General features: G+C 48.7%; 1 protein-coding gene across 1 annotated transcript in view; it reads left to right on the plus strand.

Annotated features, from left to right (window-relative positions):
- The first annotated feature begins 352 nt into the window (after positions 1-352).
- The window catches only part of PPARGC1B (PPARG coactivator 1 beta), a 93,088-nt gene continuing 69,360 nt past the window's right edge, over positions 353-24,080 (plus strand). The window contains exon 1 of the mRNA XM_007057241.4: positions 353-509. Within this exon, the coding sequence (XP_007057303.2) occupies positions 426-509 (84 nt within the window). The 5' untranslated portion in view covers positions 353-425. The remainder of the gene's footprint in view (positions 510-24,080) is intronic.

Consider the following 24,080-nt stretch of genomic DNA (forward strand, 5'->3'; position numbering starts at 1 on the left):
TTAATTAAAGATGATATCACGTGATGAAACCTCCAGGAATAAGTCCAACCAAAATTGGCACCCCTACGTGGGGGAGGTGCTCTGTGGAGGGCTGCGCCTTACGGGGGGGGGGTCCTGCCCCCTTGGGGACGCACAGAACAGGGACAGGCCAGGAACCACAGGACCCGGCCCCTCCCCGGGCTCTGAGGCGGCGGGGAGGGCCATTCCCACAGGCGGGCCGGCTAAGATCCCCTCCTCTCCGCCCTGCAGCCAGTGCCGGGTCCCCCCCGCCCTGCCGCCAGTGCCGGCTTCTGCAGCCGGCCGGGTCGTGGCTCCTCCCCGCGGTGCGGCCCGGCTCCGCCCCGCCGGCTTCCCGGCTCCGCGCTGCTCTAGGCTCGCCGCATGCTTGGTGCCGCCGCTGCCGGAGCCTGAGCCGGAGCTGGAAGATGGCGGAGCCGGCGCCAGACTGCAGCGCGCTCCTGGACGAGGAGCTCTCCTCCTTCGTGTTCAGCTATCTCACTGACAGCCAGGTACCAGGGCAGGGAGCCCGGCCCAGGCACCGGGGAGCCGCGGAGCAGGGAGCCCTGCACCCCGTGCACTGCGGGCAGGGAGCCCGGATCCCCCATGCACCGGGGAGCCCTGCATCCCATGCACCGGGATCAGGGGAGCCGCGAGGTGCAGGGAGCCCGGATCCCCCATGCACCGGGGACAGGGAGCCCTACTTTCCATGCACCAGACAGGGAAATCCGGGGTGCAGAAGCCCCGCTCCCCCTCATGGACTGAGGACCGGGGAGTCTGGGGTGCAGAAACACCGGTTTCTCCCTGTACCACGGATGGGGCAGTCCTGGTTCCTCGCATACAGCAGAGAGGGCTAGGGAAGTCTGCGGGTGCAGGAAGCCCTGACTCCCACTCTACGCCAGGGAGCGGGAGGTTGGGGGTGCAGGGACTCGTGATCCCTCCGTGCACCAGGCAGGCAGAGGGGGATCCAGGGGGCTGCACGCTGCTGCTGCAGTCCCAGTGGGAGAAGCATGGGAGGCTGCAGCCGGCAGCCCTGACTGACGGGGGTGCGCGTGCAAAGCCCCCCGCGCAGCAGTGGGGGACCTGGCACCGGGGAGGCTGCTACGCTGCGCTCCCGAGGAGGCTCGAGCCCCGGTTCGGGGGAAAGCTCGCGGCGCCCGAGCACTTTCAGCACCACTCACACGTGGACTCCTGGGTGCTGCTGCCAGGCACCTTCCCCATGCACAGCAGCCCGGCCGGGCTGGACACACGGGGGGAGGGGACGATCGAGGCACAAGGGCCCTACCTGGGCTCAATCAGTCCGTCTTTGCAGGGTTATTGTGTGTGACTGGAGGGTGGGGGGGGCAGTCTGAGGAAGTGCAGTTGTTGGGGGAGGGGGTGACAGCGCCGGGGGGATCCGGTTGTGTGGGAGGAAGTGATAGTGTGTGTGTGGGGGGGGGGGGAGGAATGCTGGGAAGGAACAGTCTAGTCACAGTGGTTCTCAAACTTTTGCATTGGTGGCCCCTTTCACACAGCAAGCCTCTGAGTGCGACCCCCACGTCTTATAAATTAAAAACACATTTTTTTATATTTGACACTATGATAAATGCTGGAGGCGAAGCGGGGTTTGCGGTGGAGGCTGACCGCCCACCACCACCGCTTAATAACCTCATGACCCCCGGAGTGGTCATGACCCCCAGTTTGAGAACCCCTGTGGGTGCAGAGTTCCTTAAAGTTGTCGGGTTAATGTATCGATTCCTGCTCACCCCCCATCTTCCCAAGTGTGTTTCCTTTCTTCTTCTTCAGACAAGTGGGTGAAAGAAGGTGGGGGAGGAAGGGGTGAGAGGGGAATTGGTTGTTGCCTGGGTTGGCTTCTCACATCCCAGCAAACAGCCTGGCCTGAATGCTAGGGCTGGCATTTGGTAGATGGATTAAACGTTGTGGTGGTTGCCCCTGCTCGGTCCTCCACAGATATGGTGGTAATGGGGTTGTGTGGTGTGGGGGCAGATAAGAATTGGACTGTGTGGATGAGTCATGCCGTGTGTCAGTTACATGTATGCAGGCTGAGATCTGGGGGATGCAGTGAGAGGGGTCTTACTGTTGCAAATAAGCGACTTAAAAACCTGGATCAGCTCCTTTTTGGACGGAGCTGGATATTAAAATCAGATTGAGTCTCCTTGGCAGCTTCTGCATGATCACGAGAGGGTGCGTGCTAGATATATCAGAGGCTGCATGCTTTTCCATTTTGGGGGGTGGTGGAAAGGGGCTAAACAATAAACATTGCAATAGCTGAAACTGTGACTGATCTGGAGCACAACCACGCATTTTGCAGCCAGATTTATGTACCCAGAGCCTGTTGCAAATCTAAAGAGTTTTGTATAGTTACTTATAACCCTCCCCCCAACACACCCTCAGTCTCATAACCACAGATTACAAAACAGCTTTGATTGTGGATCTGCCACATAAATGCCAGCCCTTCTTCTCTCACTGGTTTATTTGTTTTGACTGCAGGAGATGGGGAAGAATTGCTGTTTGGATTCATAACAAATAATAGTTGAAGACTTAGTAAATCTCATTTGCCCCCGGTGCATGTGCCAGACAGAACTCGGCTGGTCTTGCCACAAGCTAGATTGATGTGGTCTCTGTGCCTCCCGAAGCATACACCAGCACTGGAGATTTCCAGTTTGGCATGGGACATGGGGCAGTGGGGATGTGTGTGTGGCAACTTTCATTATTAACTGCAAGCTGCTGACAGTTTGATTACAGATGAAGGGTCAGAAAAGGTGAGAAGTGGGGGGAGGACATTTTATAAATGGAGTTTGTATTTTCTGGTTGGAAGGATTTATTATTACCAGAGGAATTAGTGATGAGGAACCACTGGAGAATATGAGATTGTATAGATAGATGTCATTCTACAAAAACAAAGTATTTCAGAAAGGTTACAATCTGTGAAAGTCTGGTTTCTCTCTATGCAGGTGAAAGGTCTTGGGTACGAGACCCAGTAATAAAATGCATCTTTTCTGCTTGTTTAACATGAAATAAATAATTATATTATATGCTGTGCATGCACTTTGACAGCTGAAGGAATTTAAAATGCAAAAATAATCTAAAAACGCTATTCCAATAAGAATCTTTCCCCCCTTCTTTTTTATATCCTGATGCAGACATTTTTGAGAGTTTGTATGTTTGCTGCAACACCACCATATCGTGAATATTTTCTGCAGAGTTTGGAACTGTGAAATGGCTTGTGATGAAATAAGAGTGTTTTTTCCCTGACATTTCTTGACATAATATTTGCTGAGTTTGCATCTCTCTCTCATATATAACATACACAGTAGTTTAGTAGTAGCACTATGTACATACATAGTGTTATAGCTAATCTGTCATCTGTTGTGTGTGTAATGTGAACAGCAGCAAATAGATCTTTGCAGACTGCGCAGGCTTCCTCAGAAGTGTTATGCAGTCTGTGTTGGTTATAGGGTATGTATGGAAGGTGCTTTTGTTAATTTCATTTCACTTCTCTCCCCCACATGTATAGAAGGGTTAAAGTCCCAGCATGTGATTTGTTTGAGAAATGATTGAAGTTGTAAGTGTGTGTCGTGCTTGTACCTTAACCTCTGATGAAACTGCAGTGAAGGCTCTGGTCACATGCTTTGCTTATAACTATAAAAGGGAGGCGGTTCCTAGGCTCGCCTCTGACGTCTCTCCCCATTACTACTGTACTAGCCTGTGCTTACAACTGGCTTACTGAGTTCTCAATGAAGCCTGAAAGCTGCTCCTGCAAAGTCCCCAGTGTTCTAGCACATGATCAGATTATCCAAAGAGGCTAAAATGTCAGGAGGCCATGAGATCATGAATATTATCCGTTTCCTTCATGGAAATCCTGAAGGACTCCAGCTCTCCTCCATCATCCCCCCTTTTCCTTTCTTTTGCAGCAGTATTGCAGAAATTCACAGCAAGGTGCCCAAAAGCAGTAGGTGATTAGTGGCCCAGCCCAGCTAAACAGACAAAATCCCTGAGAGGCGCAGTGCAAGTTTAACATGGTTATTTGCATCAGTCTCTTAATTATTCGGGATTGTACTGAGGGTGCATGCTAACCTCTATTTACATATGGAAGGTAATGATTATTCTCCTGATAACTGCATTGCTACACAAAGAGAATAAAGGGTTTTCTTTTTATGTTTTGCTTTTCTTACCAAAATGGGCTTATTTTGAAAGTGACCTGAAATGTATGATTTATAGGCCAATTTAATGCGTTCTGTGCTGCTCATTTAATCTTAAAAGGATAAAGACAATTGCAGCTAATTTGTCGAGGGTATCAGGTGTTGGAAGGGACCAGGCATAGTGGATGAAACCAGTCGGGTTATGGAATCTTTTCTGATTCTCTGGAATAACAAGGCTCAGTCTGACTTTTCCATTTTTGACTTGTTTAAAAATTAGCATCGGAAAAAATAACACAGGCTGCTGCTTGGAGACGTTTAAAGATCACATGAACTGAAATACCTTATTCCCTATTTAGCTTCTCTGCACCTTGTTAACAGCTTAATTCATTAATGGGTGCAAAAGCACTTTGAGGTCCTCAGTTGAAAAGCAGTATAGCAACTTAATTATTATTGTTAATCATTAAGCAGTTTGCTCTTCTCCAGCTATTTCTCATAGCTCGAACCCATGTTCTACTTCTTGTGTGCTCCTCTTCTCAGTCTTGCTCAATAGCTGTTTATCAAAACTTTTTGTCTTGAGGCCTGGAGTAATTAGGCCAAGTGAAAGATGACCCTTCTTTGCACTTGTGTCAAGCATACCTTTTGTTGTACTGCACGCGGGTATGTTCCCTTGTAGTGTGAGTCAGTGAAAAGAGGTGGGAAGAAGGGTCTGAGAATAGTAGCCATGTACAAGTCTAGGGTGTTGCGATGATTACTGAATCTGAGTTTATCGAAGAGCAGACTGATACATCCAAAGCAGAACACAGACATTTTGGGAAGGTGGCCACTGCTTGGAGTTGCAGCAACAGCTTATATCTCAGTGCTGAATGTGAAAAATCTAGAGTACAGCTTGCTGCTGAATTTGTCATTTTCAATGATGAGGTACTAACTGCTAGGAGCAGAGGCAGAGAATTCCCACTGGCAGCTCGGGTGGGACTGGTCCCTTTTCAGAACCTATGCACAGGTCAGCCCATTTTCAAGCCTTGCTTTTCTGGCAATTTGTGTTTAGTATTCATAGTAGGAATCCACTGATTGCATCCTGGTGTGGGTTTGGGGTTTTGTCTGTGTTGTACCAGCACATTCCTTTCCTTGTTTCATCCTGTGATTCAAAGGCATCTACCCCACAGGTGAATAATTAAGGTCTTAACCTGCTGTCTCTAGCAAAGGGAACTTTTATCCCACATCATAGGTGCTGGAACTAGGAGTGCTGGGGGTGCTGCCACACCCCCTTGCTTGAGGTGGTTTCCATTACATACAGAATTTACGGTTTAGTTCAGTGGTTCTCATCAGCACCCCCACTATAAAAATTGTTCCAGCATGCCTGCCCATATTAACCTTTCCAGTGTCAAACGCCTCTTTATAGTAAGAAACTCTACTTCCTCTAGGGTTTCGTTTGACAACCTGACGGGGTAAAAATGCACTGACATCCTCCCCCCCCCCAAACTCCCCAGCTGATTTCCAAAAGAACCTCTTCTTCTTTCCCTTATGGAGACTGGCTTTAAACTGCTGGGCCTCGAACCTGACATTGCTGTGTTGTTGAGTTGCATGATAGCACTGTATGGCATAGTCTCTGCCATGCACGTATTCCCCTTTCCTTGGCCCAATAAGTGACTCCTGCTATTTTGAGCTAATTGGAGGGTTAGGCTGGAAGTGAGTTGCTGTGCTTTTTATGCGACTGTTCTACTATCTAGCAGGCATCCATCTTTTGTGTTTCTCACAGTGGAAGACACTGAGGTTTCATACATTGCCCTTTGGTTTCCTTCAGTTAAATTAGGGACTGGCCCAAGAGCATTCTGTCATGTAGCAGTTCGGCATTCATGTTCCAGGCTAGCAGAGACAGAAGGCAGGGAAGGAGCATTCCATGACACTTAACAGTGACCTTCTTCTGGGCAACACACAGACTAGGATTAATGGGCTCACCAGTGGGCAGGATTCACCCCACCTTGGCTGGAGGGAGGGTGGCTCTGACATGAGGGCATTATGACTTGTGTTGGTGAAATGGGGGAATTGCAGAAGACCTGATCTTTAGCAGGACCTCTAGAGTGTGTTGTTTTTGCTTCACTCAGTAAACCAAGATATATGCTCATTTGGCTTTCCCCTCTGCTCTGGACCAGTCTTCAATGAGTGTAAAGAACTGAAACTAACTCAGAGTCCCATGGTCCTTCGGAAGGCAGGGGGCAGAGTGCAGGAGCTCTGATGGGAGTGTCTATGTGCAAAGTGCCACTGCAGTGAAACTTGTATTTTCACCGTGGTGCCACTTTCAGGTTGTGAATTTAGTGCCAGATTGACAGCCCGCGAGGCCAAATCCCTCTGTTCCCCACAGAGCAGGTACAGCAGCCGGGCACGTGCTCCCTAGAAGGACTGCCTTTAGGGTAGAGACCACAGCTCATGCAGTTCTTGGCTTCTCTCTGAGACTGCCAACCAAGGAGCCAGACGTGATGAGGTATGGATGCCTGTCTGCAGAAATCCACCAGACTCCTTTCATGTGCTCCACAGAACAGGCCTCTGTTGGTAAATGCTTTTGGTCAGAGGAATCCCCTTTTCAGCTTCCGCTTCCATGGCGTAGCTGCGCTCCATGGCAACACTGTAGAGGCTTATGTTTCTCGTGATGGTTTGGCAGAATAAAGTGATTTATACAGAGAGAGATGGCTTCTAAACCCTGTGAACTGCAGATTGCCAGGGAGCCAGCCTTGGAGCTGGCTTTTTGAACAGCACAGCTGTCTATGGCACACAGCCTTGGCAACACAACACATTTCTCTTCTTCTTGGCCACAGAGTACTCAGTGGAACATGTGATGCGTGTTCCACAGGGTTGTATTTTGGATGGTGCGCTGCTGCATGTACTGGGGAGAAGGTCCCTACAATGGGGTCTGGTGAACCAGGTTCTGTGGTCTCAGCAACCATATCGTAAATGGCATTATAGTCACCACACTTTTCCTTGCAGGTTTAAATGAATAGGAAGGACATTCCCCATCTCCTAGCCCAGGCTGCATGCTAGACAAATACCAGGTTGTAGAGGCTTAGAAGAGGGAGAAAGATTTTAAAAAAATCGTTGAAGTTGTAGTGATAAAGACCGCTAACAGGCTAAAGTTAATGGGCCAAATCATCAACGGGTGTAAATTGGCCTAGTTTCATTGAAGCCGTGCCCATTAGCACCAGCTGCGGATGTGATGCCAGACATTTCCTGAGTTTGTCACTATGTACTGGTAGGCTGGTTTGCTTGTCCACATTTCTCTCAGCCTGGACTACGAAAAGACACAAATGACTGTTTGTTTATTTTGGATGAAGTGAGCTGTAGCTCACGAAAGCTTATGCTCAAATAAATTGGTTAGTCTCTAAGGTGCCACAGATACTCCTTTTCTATTTGTTTATTGTTTGTGTTGCGGTAGCATCCAGGATGTGGCAGGTATTTTATGCACGCACGCCCACTGCTATGTCTATATCGCCTTGTCCTGCAAGTGCTTATGGTCTTGTCGGCTCCGCTCTTGCTCCTTGGCCATTTCACTTTGGGGCTCGCATGCACCAGGTTACAATGATTTAAAAACAACAGCTTATTTACCTTAGAGTTGAAAAAGGGAAATCAAACCCTGCAAACATTTCTGCGGACCTTAGTTTCTGTAGAAGCTGAACAGGGTCAGGGCTTCCCCCACACTCCCCCGTGCTTGCTTTGGAATACCAGCATGTATGCAAGCAGCTGTGGGAGCATGAACTTGGTCATAGCCCCGGGGCCAGGTGTGCTGGGTGGACCGTCACCTTCCACTGTGGCTAGCACTTGGTTAGCATTTACTGGGTGGAAGTGCTAGGGTGCGGCTTGGCAGTGCTTCATTTATCCTCTCCCTGTTCTTTCCCCCTTGTCCCAAGATGGGGCAGAAGTTTGCCGCTAACACTTCTTTTGTGCTTTCCACTTTCAAAATGTTCAGTGTTGTAACCCAAGTGGCAGATCACTGCTTTGTGTGTGTGTGTGTGGCGGGGGGGGTTGCAAGTCCACATCTGAGGTATGGAGCGAATGAAGGAGCAGTGAGAGACAGGGACTGCTGGTGCATCTCTAGCAGCTCTTTGAATCCCTTTCTGTGTCTCCGGATTCCCCTCCCAGGCAGTCAGAGCCAGAATCTTTCCCAGCCTTGGGAAGGGAAGCTAGAGTGGTTGAACATGACGCATATTTCCCTTCACACTGGAACAAGAGGCCCCTTGCTATTGTTGTGTGGAGCAGCAGAGAGGTAGAGGAGTCCCAGATGGCTGTGGCTGCTCATCTCCCATCACAATGTAAGTGGGAGAGACTCTGGGGCATTGGGAACACTGATGTGACGTTTCCCCTGTGTTCCTCCTGGGACCCAACGACATTCTTTACACAGCTGTTTTCCTTTGCTGCTGAGGGGAGCAATAAAAGGCAGCTTAGGATGAAAGCAGTGCCTCCAGCTCTTGCAATAAAATCATTGTGGGGAATTATATTTTGATTAGACGGACTTGCTAAATTCTCTCTCTGTCTTGCTCCTAAGCTGTGAACTTGCTCCCAGCAGCAGTACTGAGCATGCTGGAAGAAAAAGCCCCTTTCTGGTGAGAAAGCCTTTGCTGGTCAGGCAGCTCAGTTCTTGTTTCAGTTTGTGGAGTTCATGGCTGCTGCAGCTTCCAAATTTGTTATTCAGAAAGAGCTGCAAGTAACCTATTAATCCCAGGCAGGGTGGCCATGCATTCACCAGGCTAAGAGCCACCTTCACCTCCCCTGAGGAGCCCTAGTTTCCCTGCAGTTCAAGGGCAAGGAAATCCTGAAACTGACAGGACTCTCCAGGGGACCAGAATACCCTTGCCAAGCCACAGGATCGGAGGTCCCTGTGTGTATCAAGCTGGTGTGGTCAGAGCAGTGTGCAGAGGAACACCGTTGCTGAGATACATGCACACACCAGGAAGCCTATCACCATCAAATCAGGTTTCTTTTCAATCCCTGTATGGTGGTGTTTGCAAGTTTGCAAGTTGTCTGAGCATAACCTCCTGCTGCCCTGAGTCTGGGCCTGTTTCTGCTTTCATTTCTTCCGGTGTAAATGAGGCGTAACTCCACTAAAGTCAGTGGAGCTACACGGGTTAAGTGAGCTCAGGATCAGACCCTCCATGAGCTGCTGTTGGGAAGAGGAAGTGTTGCTTGCTGTCGTTGCATCTGGGCGGTTTTTTAACCTAGTTGAGTGCTTGGTGGTGAAATTACTTGTCATGTTTGCATTATGAAAGTGAAAATGTAGCACTGAAATGTTGCAATAGGTGTTGCAGAGGCAGGATGCCATAGTGACTGCGCTTTTTGCATGCACAGGAGAGAATATCCAGGGCAGTATAATTGTCCATTACTTGACCAGCTGGATTGGTTTCAAGCAAACAGTGATTACTATTTCATCTAGCCACGTATACAATAAGGTAACAGTAATAATCAGGCTATACAGTATCCAGTTCCCATGACGCCCACTGAAGGCAAATGCTGAGGGAGCCTTGGTTTTACATCTCCTCGGGAAGATAGCGCTTCTGCTAGGATTAAGAAAGAGCTTTCAAGGTGGACCCTGTAGACTCAGTGGGCTGCCTCTTTATTGAAGACAGCACTGCAATTTGCTCCATGTTATGCAGAGGAGATGTGGTTCTTTGGCTTTGGGCAAGTTGACAGTGCAACCCTAATTTGGGCAGTTTGATTGTCCTAAGTACATGCATTGGCAAAGCAATGGAAAATGTGCCATTTCCTTAAGGCAATGCTGTTACCCTTCAACGAGGAAACCCACTACTGAGAGCAACATCTTTAGCCCTGGTTAATCATTTCGGTCTCTGAGCCCTGCATAGCCATCCGGGTTCCCATCACCACTTCCTCAGGGGACTCTCAGGCCACATCCACAGCAGGGGAGAGGGATTGCATAGTGACTTGTGCTCTACCAGCTGACAGAGCCCTTTCCTGCTTCATGAATGCTCTTCACCTGGCATCCAGTGAGGCTTCGGTGAACTTTGTTCCAGTCTCTTCTCCATGTTCCCTGAATTCTTGGGAATTGAACAGGCTGGATACTAACAGGCTGGGTTCTCCCTGTTTAAAGAGCTTTGTTTTTGTTAATTAAGAAAGCTTTGCTTTGTTTCTCATGGGGTGTGTGTGTGAATTTAGTGCTGGGGAAAGGTGCTGCATTGATAGACTTGTTGACTGAAGGCACGTCTTTATCGACCAGAGCAGGTATCATACAGACAGTACCGGTGAAAACTCCCTACACTGTCCCACCAATTCGACTGTAAGCTCCCCTGCCCAGAGACCTTAGTTCCCTATTTGTTTGTAAGGCACCTAGCACACAGTGGGTGTTAAATACATAATGTTAATTAAGAAATGATCAACATCACCCTCACCTAATATATGCATATATTTACTTTTTTGGAGGATACTGTTGGCCATATGTTCAAAAGAGCCCATTTTCCCCATTGGTACCTAAATGAGGTGGGAAGATGTTCAGAGGTACTCAGCATCCAGAATCGGAGTACTGAGCTCTTTTGAAAATAATAGAAACACAAAATCATAAAATCCTAGGACTGGAAGGGACATTGAGAAGTCATCTAGTCCAGTCCTCTGCACTCAAGGCAGGACTAAGTGTTATCAAGAACATCCCTGACAGATGTTTGTCTAACCTGCTCTTAAAAAAATCTCCAATGATGGGGATTCCATAACCTCTCTAGGCAATTTATTCCAGTGCTTAGCCACCCTGACAGTTAAGAAGTTTTTCCTAATGCCCAACTTAAGCCACCCTTGCTGCAATTTAAGCCCATTGTTTCTTGTCCTATCCTCAGAGATTAAGGAGAATAATTTTTCTCCTACCTCCTTGTAACACATTTTACATACTTGAAAACTATTATCCTGTCCCCTCTCAGTCTTCTCTTCTTCAGACTAAACAAATCCAATTTTTTCAATCTTTCCTCATAGGTCATGTTTTCTAGACCTTTAGTCATTCTTGTTGCTCTTCTCTGGACTTTCTCCAATTTATCCACATCTTTCCTGAAATGTGGCACCCAGAGCTGGACACAATACTCCAGTTTCAGAGTAGCAGCCGTGTTAGTCTGTATTCGCAAAAAGAAAAGGAGTACTTGTGGCAGCTTAGAAACTAACCAATTTATTTGAGCATAAGCTTTCGTGAGCTACAGCTCACGATTGAGCTGTAGCTCACGAAAGCTTATGCTCAAATAAATTGGTTAGTCTCTAAGGTGCCACAAGTACTCCTTTTCTTTTTGCAATTACTCCAGTTGAGGCCTAATCAGTGCGGAGTAGAGCAGAAGAATGCCTTCTCGTATCTTCCTTACAACACTCCTACTAATATATCCCAGAATGATGCGTGCTTTTTTTGCAACAGTGTTACACTGTTGACTCATATTTAACTTGTGATCTACAATGACCCCCAGATCCCTTTCTGCAGTACTCTTTCCTAACCCATTTTGTATGAGTGCAACTGATTGTTCCTTCCTAAGTGGAGTACTTTGCATTTGTCCGTATTGAATTTCATCTTGTTAACTTCAGACCATTTCTCCAGTTTGTCCAGATCATTTTGAATTATAATCCTACCCTCCAAAAAACTTGCAACCCCTTGCAGTCCCAGCTTGGTATCGTCTGCAAACTTTATGAGTGCACTCTGTATGCCATTATCTAAATCACTGATGAAGATATTGAACAGAACCAGACCCAGAACTGATCCCTGCGGGACCCCACTCGTTATGTCCTTCCAGCATGACTGTGAACCACTCATAACTACGCTCTGGGAACCATTTCCCAACTAGTTATGCACCTACCTTATAGTAGCTCTATTTAAGTTGTATTTCCCTGGTTTGTTTATGAGCAGATCATGCGAGACAGTATCAGAAGCCTTATTAAAGTCAAGATATACCACATCTACCGCTTTCCCCCCATCTAAAAGGCTTGTTACTCTGTCAAAGAAAGCTGTTAGGTTGGTTTGACATGATTTGTTCTTGACAAACCCATGCTGGCTGTTACTTATCAGCTTATTAGCTTCTAGGTGTTTGCAAATTGATTGCTTAATTATTTGCTCCATTATATTTCCGGGTACTGAAGTTAAGCTCACTAGTCTGTAATTTCCGGGCAGTTTGTTGAGCTGTGTAAAGGGGAGCTGGGCAATTTTGAAAAATCAGGTCCTGTGTTATTTCCATGCTTCGGGATTATTCTCATTGCTATTACTAGCAACATCCAGCATCCTAAATGGGGGCAGCAGATAAAAAGCTGCCTTAAAGGGGAATTGTGGATTTATTTTTCAAATATCTAAATATAATTTGAGGCAAGAGTGCAAGTTTGGCCAACTGTTTTGTTAATATTTTATAGGCCAATGGGGATGAAATAATCATATTCAGAAATACACAAGGCAAAACTCTGCTGTAGGATTAAATAACTTTACTTCCCTGCACCTCTGCAAGTTCTGTGCTTCAGCGGGGCTCTAATGGGAACGGTGGCTGTGACATCTCAGGATGATGAATTCCAGGGCATCAGAGCGGAGCCAGCAGGCGTGACATTTGGGGGTGGAAAGGGAAACAATAGTGAAGGCGAATGCCCTTTGTTGCCCTGGTATTTGTGGCACTGAGCACATTAAAAATACATTTAGCTCATTTAATGAAAAAATGTGCAGTATGCCCTTTAAAACTGTGGGATGGAAAGAGTCTTGACGTGTGTGATTTCTATTCGTCAGAGATGGCTTCATAACATCTTGTTTGTGGCCCTTGCTTTACTGCATCACTTGGCTGAATTAGTTGAGTGGCCAGTGGAAGGAACTGGAATGCACTGTCAGACATATCAGAAAGGCAGGTCTATGGGAGCATCTGGAGTTCCAGTCCTATCTGAGACACGGTCATCCAGTGGAACATGGGATCGGTCGCTCCCGTTCCTTGAGTCTTGGTCACTCCGTCTGGAAGGAGAGCGTAAAAGTGGACGCAGCCTGAAGAAATAGATTGAACTCTGGTCTTTTCTGCCAGCTGGGCCATTAGGGTGGCCTGCAGGCTCCATTCTTATTTCAGGTTAACAAGTCTATATGCACCCCACATGCAGCTCCTGAGACACATACTTGGGCCAAATTCTGCCCTCAGATACACATGGAGAGCTCCTGTTGTCTTCAGTGGGAGTCACAAACAAGAAAGAACCTGAGCGCAGGATTTGACTGCATGTGTAGGTCAGTGTTGTGCAGTCATCTCCCCAAATTGCACTGCAATATGCAGTTTCTCTCTTACATTATCTGGGGATTCTGCTATAGCAACATGCAGATGTAAAATCCTTTTGAAGTGTGAACCAAATGTCAGTGGAAAGATAACTCCCCATAGTTGTGTAGTGTGGTCTTTGATTTAACCTGTGATCTCTCTGATCTGATTTACGACTGGGCTGGGCATCATGATTATATGGGCTTGACCCTTCCTGTGGTGGCATCCTCCATTTGTGTATATCTGTGTTGCTGTCCTAAGAACATTGGGTATGATGAACAGTGTGTGCTGCATGATGAGTCTCTGTACCCATCTATTTATAACTGTATAGACAGAGACACCCACACGTGCCCCCTCCTTTCCAGAGCTGATATTCAAACCCAGGCATTCCTGCCATAGGCTCTGTCGCTCAGCTGAGCTGTTTGAAGTGCTAACTGATCTGACTTGTGATCCAGTCTCTGACTGGAACATGCATAGGATGTGGCTGCTGTATCTTTTCCACAGGGATGTGGAAGGTCCCTTAGCTACTTGACTTGTTATGCTCAGTGAATTTCTTATTGTTTCCTTTTCAAGGCACGCCTTACTAAAGGAAAAAATACACCCAGAATTCTTCTGCTGGGTGGCTTGCTGACCCTCTGAGGAGCTGCAGGACGTACATGGCATTGCCCCCAGTACATGCTTCCCGAGCACTGGGCTTCTGCTGTTTGTATCCAGACTCGTTTTTTATCATTAGCCAATGATTTACATTAAACAGTCCCATGTTTAGTTTTTAGAGTCAGCAGTGCCAGTTAGCCCTATGTTGCTGGACCCAGGAATGGTGCTGACAGCTGCTGTCATGCATGTGTGTGTACAGAATGGCTGAAGGCTTAGAGTGAATACCGATCTGGAGCTCTGCCATGGGAAGGGCTGCCTCTGCTGTTTTCTCTCAATCGCCGGGCACCAACCCATTCCCAGTGGACCAGGAATGAAGACCTGCTGTGCCAGTGAGCTTCCTGCCTGTTGAATCCACTGTCCGAGGGAGAGGCCTACCCAGAGCATGAGTTTTGGAGTCAGTGTGATGCCCCACATGGTCAGCTTGTGTTGTGACCTGGTCTAAAGAGTACATATGTGTGGTGGATATGCCATACGCCATATAAGAGTTCATTGTGTTACCTTTTGTTTCAATCCACATCTTTGCTTGTGTGCGCACTCCTTTAGCAATGCAAGATACTGACTGTAATAGACATCTGCCAAGGCTCTGCTGTCTTCGCCACTACCTACCTGTCCATCTGTCTGTCTGTCTTGGCACAGAGGCAGAGAAAGCAACGACTGCAATGCATTAAATGAGGTATTATGCTGTAGTGTTGGGATCCATCATGCGTATAATGTAATAAATAGGGTCATAAGCCTTTTACGAAGTCTATTTCCACTCTTGAATCCAGGATTTAATGCATGGCTGCTTAGAGAGGCTGAGGATTTCAGAGGTTAGCAGGGCTAATTGCAATGCTGTAGTAAAAGGGAAGACTGCAGAATACTGCACATGCGAGTAAACCGCTCTGGCAAAAGAACTTAACGAAGGGTGCTAACTGGCTGCGTGATCGTCCAAACAAACAGGCACAAGTACACAGTGTTACCAGTGTTTTGGGAAAACAGTGGAGAGGGTTGTATGGGAGAGAAGGGGCCTCTCAAAATTGCCTCTCAGCTGGGTTCAGGTGACTTTGCAGGATCTGTGGGGGCCTGTGCCAATTTCCTGAGTCATGTGCTGAGAGCAGAATGTAGTGCATTTGATTTCCCCTGTCCTCCGGCACACATGTCTCTGAATATCAATTGGATACAGCATTGCTGGGATTCTTGACCTTAGGTTTCCAGGAGAACCTGAATGCCTCCTAAGGAGCTCTTCAGTGGCTGATGATGGCAAAAATCAGGGACTCATGGAGGGACCGTCTGCTCCACTCTGCCATGTACTCTGCATCCTTTGTGTGGAAAAGGTGCTGGTTGGGCAGCCCTGGAGACCAAAGGCCTGCATTGATCTAGGGACGAGGCCCAGCCTGGGCTGTGTAGGTGCCTCATGAATGTCCCTCAGCCCAACCTAGATGGGCTTCTCTAGATCTGCCATGGCCCATCCCGTTCTTGGGCTTCCTGCCAAGCCTGTCTGCATAAAGGCTAGTTAGTGCCAGGCATGAAGTGAACTCCTGTCTGAGTGCTCAGACACCATTGTGCAGAACAGGGAACTAGACAGAGAGAGAGTCGGAACTGAACTGAAACCCACTGACTCATTGCTCATATATCATCATCATTGTTATTATCTAGGCAGGGACAACAGGGTGACATGGTCCCTGCCCTGAGGAGCTCATTGTTCAAGTGGACATCACACAAATGCAGGAATGAGGTGGATGAGCAGTGCAATGCACCAAGCGGCTGATTAGCTCCATGGTGTTGTCAGTGGGGGTATTGCCATTGTTTTCCTGAGAGTCGGGCTGGGGACATGTGGCTTGTTGGAAGAGAAACTGGCCGGAGTTTTTACACAGAACTATGTGAAGCCCTGGAAGTGGCTTAAATCCTTGGAGGTAGGGTGTGGAGCAGTAGAGCCACGTGACTGTGCTGTGTCTACTTAGGGGCCCTTCCCAGGGGGCAGGGGGCAGGGCAGAGGGATGTACCTCCCCCAGCAGGGGCATGGTGCTCACCTTGTTCAGCAGAGAAGCAGAGCTGCCAGTGAGTGTGTTAATTTACACTAGGTGGTGCCCAAACTTTGCCACATCGCGAACTTGCCAGGAGTTGGCGGGCTGTGCCTAGTCAGCATAAATTGGAGCAAATGGTAGCCACTCTCAGACTCACTAAGGAGGTATGGTCCATGCGTGCTGCAGGTCCCAGTGTGCAGTGCAGCAAGGCTGTTTGGAGTGTTGCATGCTGGGGGATCACTTATGCAGCCTACACTTTGGCATCTCCCTTCATTAGAGAGTAATTGAGGTTGGGGGACTGGAGCAGTGGGGTCCCTCACTCGCAGGGGAGTTGCCTGCCAGTAGAGCTGTCAGGGGATCCTCACTCTTTCTGAGAGTTTTATCCATCTGAGCAGTTCCCCGTGGAGGGTAACTAATGGCAGTGGGTAGCTCCGTGGAGCTAGCTTAGCATGTGGCCAACTGAGCACAGCCTTGGGTCAGCTCCATCACTTCCCTTCAGGATGAAGGATAATGCCAGCTCCTTTCAGTTACTTTCCTTGCCGATCCTGTCATCTCCATCCCGAGCAGGAGCAGTGATGTAGTCATGGTAACCAGCAGGGTTGCAATCTCACTGTGCAGCTCCTGTGCATGATAGACCAGTAATCTAGAAATATTGTAATGGAGAACTGCTCGGTGGTGGGGAGCTGATCAGAACCCTCCACCAGTTACAGTGATCAGCCATTTGTAACTGGGGAAGCAGCCTTGTCTAGTGGTTCTACTGGAAATTAGGGCTCTTGGGTTCCACTCCCATCTTTGTCCATGACTTGTTGTGTAGCCTTGGGCAAGTCATTTCACCTCCCCGTGCCTCAATTTCCCCATCTATGTCACAAGGATAATGCACAGATTCATAGACTAGATTATAATGCCAGAGGGGACCATTGTGACAATCTAACCTGACCTCCTATATAACACCAGCCATTGAACTTCCCTGAATTAATCTCTGTTTAAACTAGAACAGATCTTTCAGAAAAACGTCCAATCTGATCTAAAAATTGCCAGTGATGGAGAATCCACCACAACCGTTGGTAAGTTGTTCCAATGGTTAATTACCCTCACTTAAAAATGTGTGCCTTATATTTCCTCATTTCCAGTCTGAATTTGTCTAGCTTCAACTTCCAATAATGACACTTACCCCTACCCACCCACAGAGAACTGCAGTGAGGCCTGATCTATTAGTATTTGCCAAGCAGTGCGAGATCCTCATAGAAAGCTGCTATAGAAATGCAAAGTATTACTATTAATAGAGTCCTTTTGCAAAGTTATCTTTAGCAACCCTGTTCCCACCTTCATTCGTAAGAGCAGTGAGACAGGCCTGATTCTTCTGTCCTACGCTGGTGTAAATCAGGAGTAACTCCACTGAAGTTAATGGGATTTGCATTGGTGTGGGTGAGATCTTCCATCCCATCCCACTCGCCAGACAGGGTTCACACTTCAATATCTTGCCAGCATATTTTGGTGCTTAATAAAAGTTCTGACAAATCTTCTTTCCCTGTAGTGGGAACAGACTGTTTTTTTTTCTGGTTGTTTTACCTACTGATGATTAACCTCTTGACTCTCTTCAAGCTCCCCTCCCCTTTCCTCCCATCCCATGCAGCCTCTGCCCTGGCTCAGACCTAGTGGGGAGAAACTGCCAAGGACTTTCTCCTCTGAGTGTCTCTGAGGAAGTCCAGCATGTCATCTTGATCAAAGGAAGGAGCAGTGTCTGAACTGCTGGGAAGGATCCGGCAGTTTTGATTGGCCGGGCTGGGATATGCCTTCTCCATCTTTATTTCAGGGGTCTGTGATGTTAGGGTTCAGACCTTGGCTGGCCCTTCCCCAGACTGTCTGCCTTGAGGACCCTCACCGTAGGACAGCCAGAGCGTAGGCTGTGCGCGCCTACAATGTGGCCTGGGGATAGCCAGATGTACACTCCACAGAGAGTGTTTCCAGCCTGTCAGATCAGGACGGAGCGTTGTGTGCAGCATCTCCACTGGCTGCACTTCTATTGCAGAAGTGCAGGTGATTGCAGTGTGCTCCCTCGTATGCACATGGCCCCTGAATTACTGCTGCAGTTCTCAGCTGGGCAAAGTCTCAAGGCCCCTTCTTGCTTGACTCTGCAGTGAGATCAAAAGAACTGATGAGGCAATGAAGCTGACCCACAGAGAACATGCCAATTCCCAGTCCCACAGCTCAGTAGAACTAGTGCCCGATTTTTCAAGCCCCAGCAGACTGAGAGGATGCAGCAGCAGGAGGAGAAAGGACAGGGGGCACAAGGGGAAACTTACTGAATGGGAAGAGCTGTACGTCCCAGGAGAAGAGTGAACTCTGTGGATGGAACCTTTTTTCACTTCATAAGCTGCTTCTCAGTCATGCAGGGTCACAGCCTCTCCCTGGAATTCTCTTAGCAGCTTAATAATCGTTTTGATCTTGCTTTCCTTTTGTATTTTAAGCGTGATATCATGGGTCAATCTGAGCATAGGCTGCACCTTAGGGGGTGTGTATTGGCAGAGGTGCATGCACCAGTGAGGGTGGGTGTGTGTGTGTGCATCAGGCACTGAATTTGAGTGTCAGATCAGACTGACAAGGTCTGAGCTGTGATGTCCACTTGTGTTTCCTCCAGTTTGGAACGTCAGTCGGTCAACTGGTTTTAAGAAACAGCAGCGTGTGTTGCACTCTTGCTATGCGCACACGCGCACACACACACACACACACACTGACCAGTTTTCAAACATGGAGGCCTCAGTAGAACCGCCGTGTGATGGATTTGGACACTCACACCGGCCCTCCACCCCAGAGGCAGTGCTGATATGTAAAGCTCTCAGGGTGAATATTGAGAAAGCCCATTTGTGTGCAGGCCAGTGTAAATTAATTGAAGGAATGCATGCGGAGCAGGCTTGTTTCCGCCTGTCCATTCCTGGCCAGGCCTCTCCCCACCCTGCCCCCATTGTTCTGGCCCTTTCAGCCACATGACGGACTGGAGTGTTGCATGTGCCTGTCACAACATATACCGAACACAGTCTGACTTGATGCCCCATCATTTTCATGATCACATGGTAGAAATGGCACAGGCAGGTGGTTGGATGTTGCCCTGATTCTGGGTAGGTGGGTCTGATGTAACAGCACCTCCTGCTACAGGGAGTGGGACAAGAGGTGGTTGGAGCATGTGACATTCTCTATCCCTTTGGCCCCATGGGCACATAGTGTGCTGCCATCCTCATCCCCTGACCCCCTTTTTCTTGGTTCTGACCTGTGGATCTAACATGGGCACGTGTTAGCAGCAGTACAAACTTTTTAAGGTGGTAGAGGAGGTTTTGGCAGCCAGGGCAGAGGGCTGAGTGCTTACCCTAGAGGGGCACCTTCTTGAGGATACCTCTTCTCCCCATTCCCCCCTTTCCTACAGAAGTCAAGTGTCTTCCAGCCTCCCCTCCGAACACCATTTCTCCTCCTTTCTCCAGCAGTATTTCCTTCCCCTAATTAAAAAGTGAACTGGGGGCTCTTCTTCCCCTGTGGCTGCTGGCATTTGAAGAGAACCACCTTAACCATTAAACAGTTAACCGTCTGTGTGAGACGGAGGGTCCATCTAGCCCAGTATCCTGTCTTCCGACAGTGGCCAACGCCAGGTGCCCCAGAGGGAATGAACAGAACAGGTAATCATCAAATGATCCATCCCCTGTCACCCATTCCCAGCTTCTGGCAAAAGAGACCCCATTGCACACAGCAGTTCAACCCCACTGGAAAGGTGGGAGTTGTGGGTCTGTGCAATGGGTTGTGTATCCCAGACCCACTATCAGCATCCCAGACTTCCCTGCAGGGGCCACCCACCTGTAGCTTCTAACACTGAGAGTTGCATTTGCATTTGCATGTGGAGGTGCTTGTACATCTGTGTGTGTGTGTGTGTGTTTGTGAGTCCCAGTAGGGGTGTGCATTAGGGATGTAAATACCATTTAAAAAGTTAACCGTTTAAATTGTTAAACAGTTAACTGACTAAACAAAATATATTTTAAGTGGCTGGGGCCCATCCGGCCGGCACAGCTAGGGCTGGAGCTGCTCTGGCTGGGCCTGCTCTGGCCGGACGGTGCTGCTTTGGCTGGGCGCCGTGGCTGGGCCCGCTGGCCCAGGGGTTAATGGTTAAGGTGGTTAGCTGGTAAGACTGTGCTCACCAGTTAACCGGTTAACATTTTACATCCTTAGTGTGCATGGAGGTGCGTATATGTTTGTGAGCATGTTTGGAGGGGTGCATGAATGTCTTATTGCTTTGTTAGTTGTAGTTTGCAGCCTAATATATTGGACGGCTCAGGGAACTCTCTCTTCCAAGACTGAATGTGCTGCCTGCTTTCCCTCCCACAGAGCTATGCAGCTGCCCTGCCATCCTGTTAGATTTTTAGTCAAGCCTGACAAGCCCTTGATTTGGCTTCCCGAGGAGGGTAGCCCAGGCAGATAGCCTGAGAGGCACTGAAGCCTCCAGGGTTTTCCCTAGATCCAAGCAAGACGCATGGATTGGAGCACGGGGGCGCACCCAGGTGAGGAAGGGCCATGGAATCAGGTCTCGGAGCAAAGGGCAGACTGCACGTGGGAAGAGCGGAGAACTTGGAGAAGATGTGAATTCTACTCCTCCAGAGCCCACCATCTTCCCAGTTCGATGTGCCATTGCATGTACTGACTATGTTGGGATACACCCTCCCCATCCCTGTGGGAGATGACAGCTTCATCAGTTACACACTCAGCTCACGCCTTACACTGAGGTGAGATGCCCCAAGCCCCCATGGTGGGAAGGGCCTTTAGCTAATGTCCCTGTTGTGGAAGGAAAGCACTGTTTGGCCGTGGTATGGAGGCCTTAGACACAGAACCTGTGGGGTGAACCCAGGGTCTTGTTCCAAGGCAGCATGTGGGTGGGGCAGAGACCACAGTGCTACTGACACACGAGGTTGGATGCCAGGAGGGCGTAACCATGATAAGCTGATTGCTGGAGGTTCCCTGAGAAGAGAAGCTGGAGCGCTAGGGGTGGGAGGGAGGGAACCGGAGTCTGGGTGTGGTGCTGTAAGCAGAGTCCTCCTCTGGGGATGGGAACCTCACAGAGATGATGCTGCTAGGATGGGAAGGCTCCTGGCATCCTCTCTCTAAGGCTCTGTCTGACTGACTGTCTCTCACTCATAAAGCTCCCAGGTTGGTACAGAACCAGCAGCAACGTGGATTCACTTTGAGGTTCCCGGTATTAGCACTCAGTGTGGTCTCTCAGCGGCCTTGGGCTTAAACTGTCTTCAGTCTTGCGACCTCCTCTCAAACTATCCAAGAAGGTCACTCTGGCTCCCGAGAATGGGGTCATGAAGCTGATAGTATAGGAGGAATCCAGGCTCCGGCAAGGTAGCTGGTTACGGTGCCTGCTGCTCTTCTTTTCATATGAGAAGTGTGTGTGGGGAAAGAAAAGGGGGACAAGTACACTAAACTCTGTCCTGGCTGTGTGGAGACTGGCCACCTTGCACACAGGTTCTATGCGCTGCTGCCGTCATCCTCCTGAACATGCTGTGACACACAGAACATCCTACCCTGCCCATTTGCAGGTGAAGGATTTTCTTAGAAGTGATGCAGCAGACACTGTCTCTGCTCTGCTGTCCATGCCTTTGTTGAATGCTGGAGCGGTTCCTCTGGTGGTTCCACAGCAGGGAGTCTTGCCCACTATTGGGGAGGTTGGATGTATTGCAGCCTCCCTGTTAATTAAGGCACCTCATTTGTCTCTACGTCACCCTCTTTCAGCCCTAGTTGTGAGTTCTCTGGCTATTGCACTCAGACCCTTGCATGCTGTGCTGCTCAGTGCAGCTCACCTCATCTGTCTCAAGGGCACAGCCCAGGGAAGGGCAGCAGCCCAGACTGGTGGCACCCAGGGGTCGGATTCCCACCGGGGGGGATACATTACAAAGATGGGGACTAGCAGAGTAATTGGAGACGGAAGAGTGGCCTGTAATCTAAAAGGTGAGATGGAGCCAATCCGTGGGGCTCATGTTTAGCCTGGGTCATAGAGAGACAGAAATAAGGAAGCAACACTACATTGATATGTGTAACCCTGTGGCGCTAGAGACAAATCTGTCCTCTCCACCTTTGCACCCCCCAGCTGTTGCTCCCTCCCCCAAGCAGAATGGACCCTTCCAGTCTCCGTCCACCTTGCTGGATCAGTCCCCCAGTCACTCACCTCTCCATTGTCAGCAGGGACTGTGCTCCTTTCCCACCGGCTGCTGGCTCAGCCTCCCCAGCTCTATACCAGTAGCTTCCTGTCTCTGACTCCCATTGGTTCCCAGCCTGAGGGGAAGGTTGGGAATCGCAGGGAGTTGTGCAGAGAAGGTGAGTCCTATCAGGAGGTTAGGCCTTTGGAAACAGCCAGCCTCTTGGTGACATACACCTGGAAGTTAACTGTTTTCCTAGGGTTAAAAAAAGGTGTAAGGAATTGGCTCTGGAACTTACTGTCACAGGACATTTGAGGCTAATAGTTTAGTGAGGTTCAAAAAAAGGTTAGAAACACATCCAGATAAGAACAGCACTGGCAATGACACTAGCTAGGCTGAAATCACAAGGACTGTCCATTCTCATGCTTCATGATTCTGGTTGCCAGCTTTGGCCCAGAAGGAATACCCCCCTGGCGGAATATTGCACATTGAGACACATAACGTGGGGAGGAGTGTGATACACTTCCAGCTCTGTAACATTCAGTCCTGGCCGCTATTGAACAGACATCAGATAGAAGGACCATTGGTCTGTGCTGGTGTGGACTTGATGGACCATTGTCCTGCTTCTGCATGGCAGGAGATGGGATACTGGATGGACAGGGCACTGGTTAGCTCCAATACATATTGGATGGAAAGTTGATCTGCTGTGATTTGGCAGGAGATAGAAAGGGGGATTGGGCTTCTCCCACTTCCTATGTTCGTAACCTAGGTCACCCCACTGACATCATTGGACCCTGTTTTGATGTATGTTGACCTACAATCGAACCAGTGACCTTCTGAGATACCGAAAGGAGACGGCCCAGGTCTGTTTGAAAGCTGGGATATTCAGGGATTGCTGGGGTTCCTCCATGCTGTTTGAGTGCTGTCTGTTTTCACAGGGCTCTTTGCTGGTCTGTTCAGTGGGGATATCACAGATGTCTTTCCCAGTGCACTGGGCTGAGTACTCAGCACCCACCAGATTTTGTTGGGACAGGGCTGGGATGCCAGGGCCCGCCCTGCATGGCGCGATGGCCCTGCCGCAGCCCAGACTGGCAGTTAGCACGTGCAGTCACTCCCAGCAGTATCAGAGGGAGTGTTGCTGGCATCGTAGCAGGTGATTGCACAATCACACACTTCTTTTTTCTTCCTTTTGACTGGAAGTGCTGGAGGGTGTGTATATGTGAAGGCAGGTTTGGACAAGGTCAGGCAGGCACTGAACTGCTAGTCATGTGAGGCCACTTGCAATCTTGTTACAACCGACTAACACTTTGGTAATATTCATTACAACACCAAATGCCTGTACTCTCACCCAGAACTAGTTGCTCCATTAACCCATGCCAGGACATTAAAGCATAGCAACGGTTGAAAGACAAGGGGAAGGTATCACTTTTTGGGCTATTGGATGGCCTCTTCTGCTGGGCTATAGTCCATCACTCCATTGAATGGTAGTCCAGGTATCCTAGTCTGATCTTGAGAGGGCAGAGCTCTGCTCCTAAAGTTGTTTTCTGTGGGACTAATGTCTTGCAGTTCCTGTTGATAGTACCATTTATACAGGGTTTGTTATGTTCAAAGCACTTCCATGGCAATACCCACTAAATGGTCTTAGCTTCCCAGGAGGTATGTCAGTATTGCGCCAGTGTTGCCGGTGGGGCAGGGTGAGTTACACAGAGGAGAAGGCATTTGGCGAAGGCGTGGAGGGTAGTTGGCTTTGGTGCTGGAGTGAAGACTTGAGAGCAGAGCTGTGCAAATAATTGATTTTTTGGTTCACTGACAATTCTGAAAAATTGAAGGGGAAAAAAAAAAAAAGGTTTCGGATTGACCTGAAAACAAAATTTTTCAAAAATTCTTTCAGGT

Source organism: Chelonia mydas, chromosome 8 (genome assembly GCF_015237465.2).
Source record: "Chelonia mydas isolate rCheMyd1 chromosome 8, rCheMyd1.pri.v2, whole genome shotgun sequence".
NCBI classification, from domain to species: Eukaryota; Metazoa; Chordata; order Testudines; family Cheloniidae; genus Chelonia; species Chelonia mydas.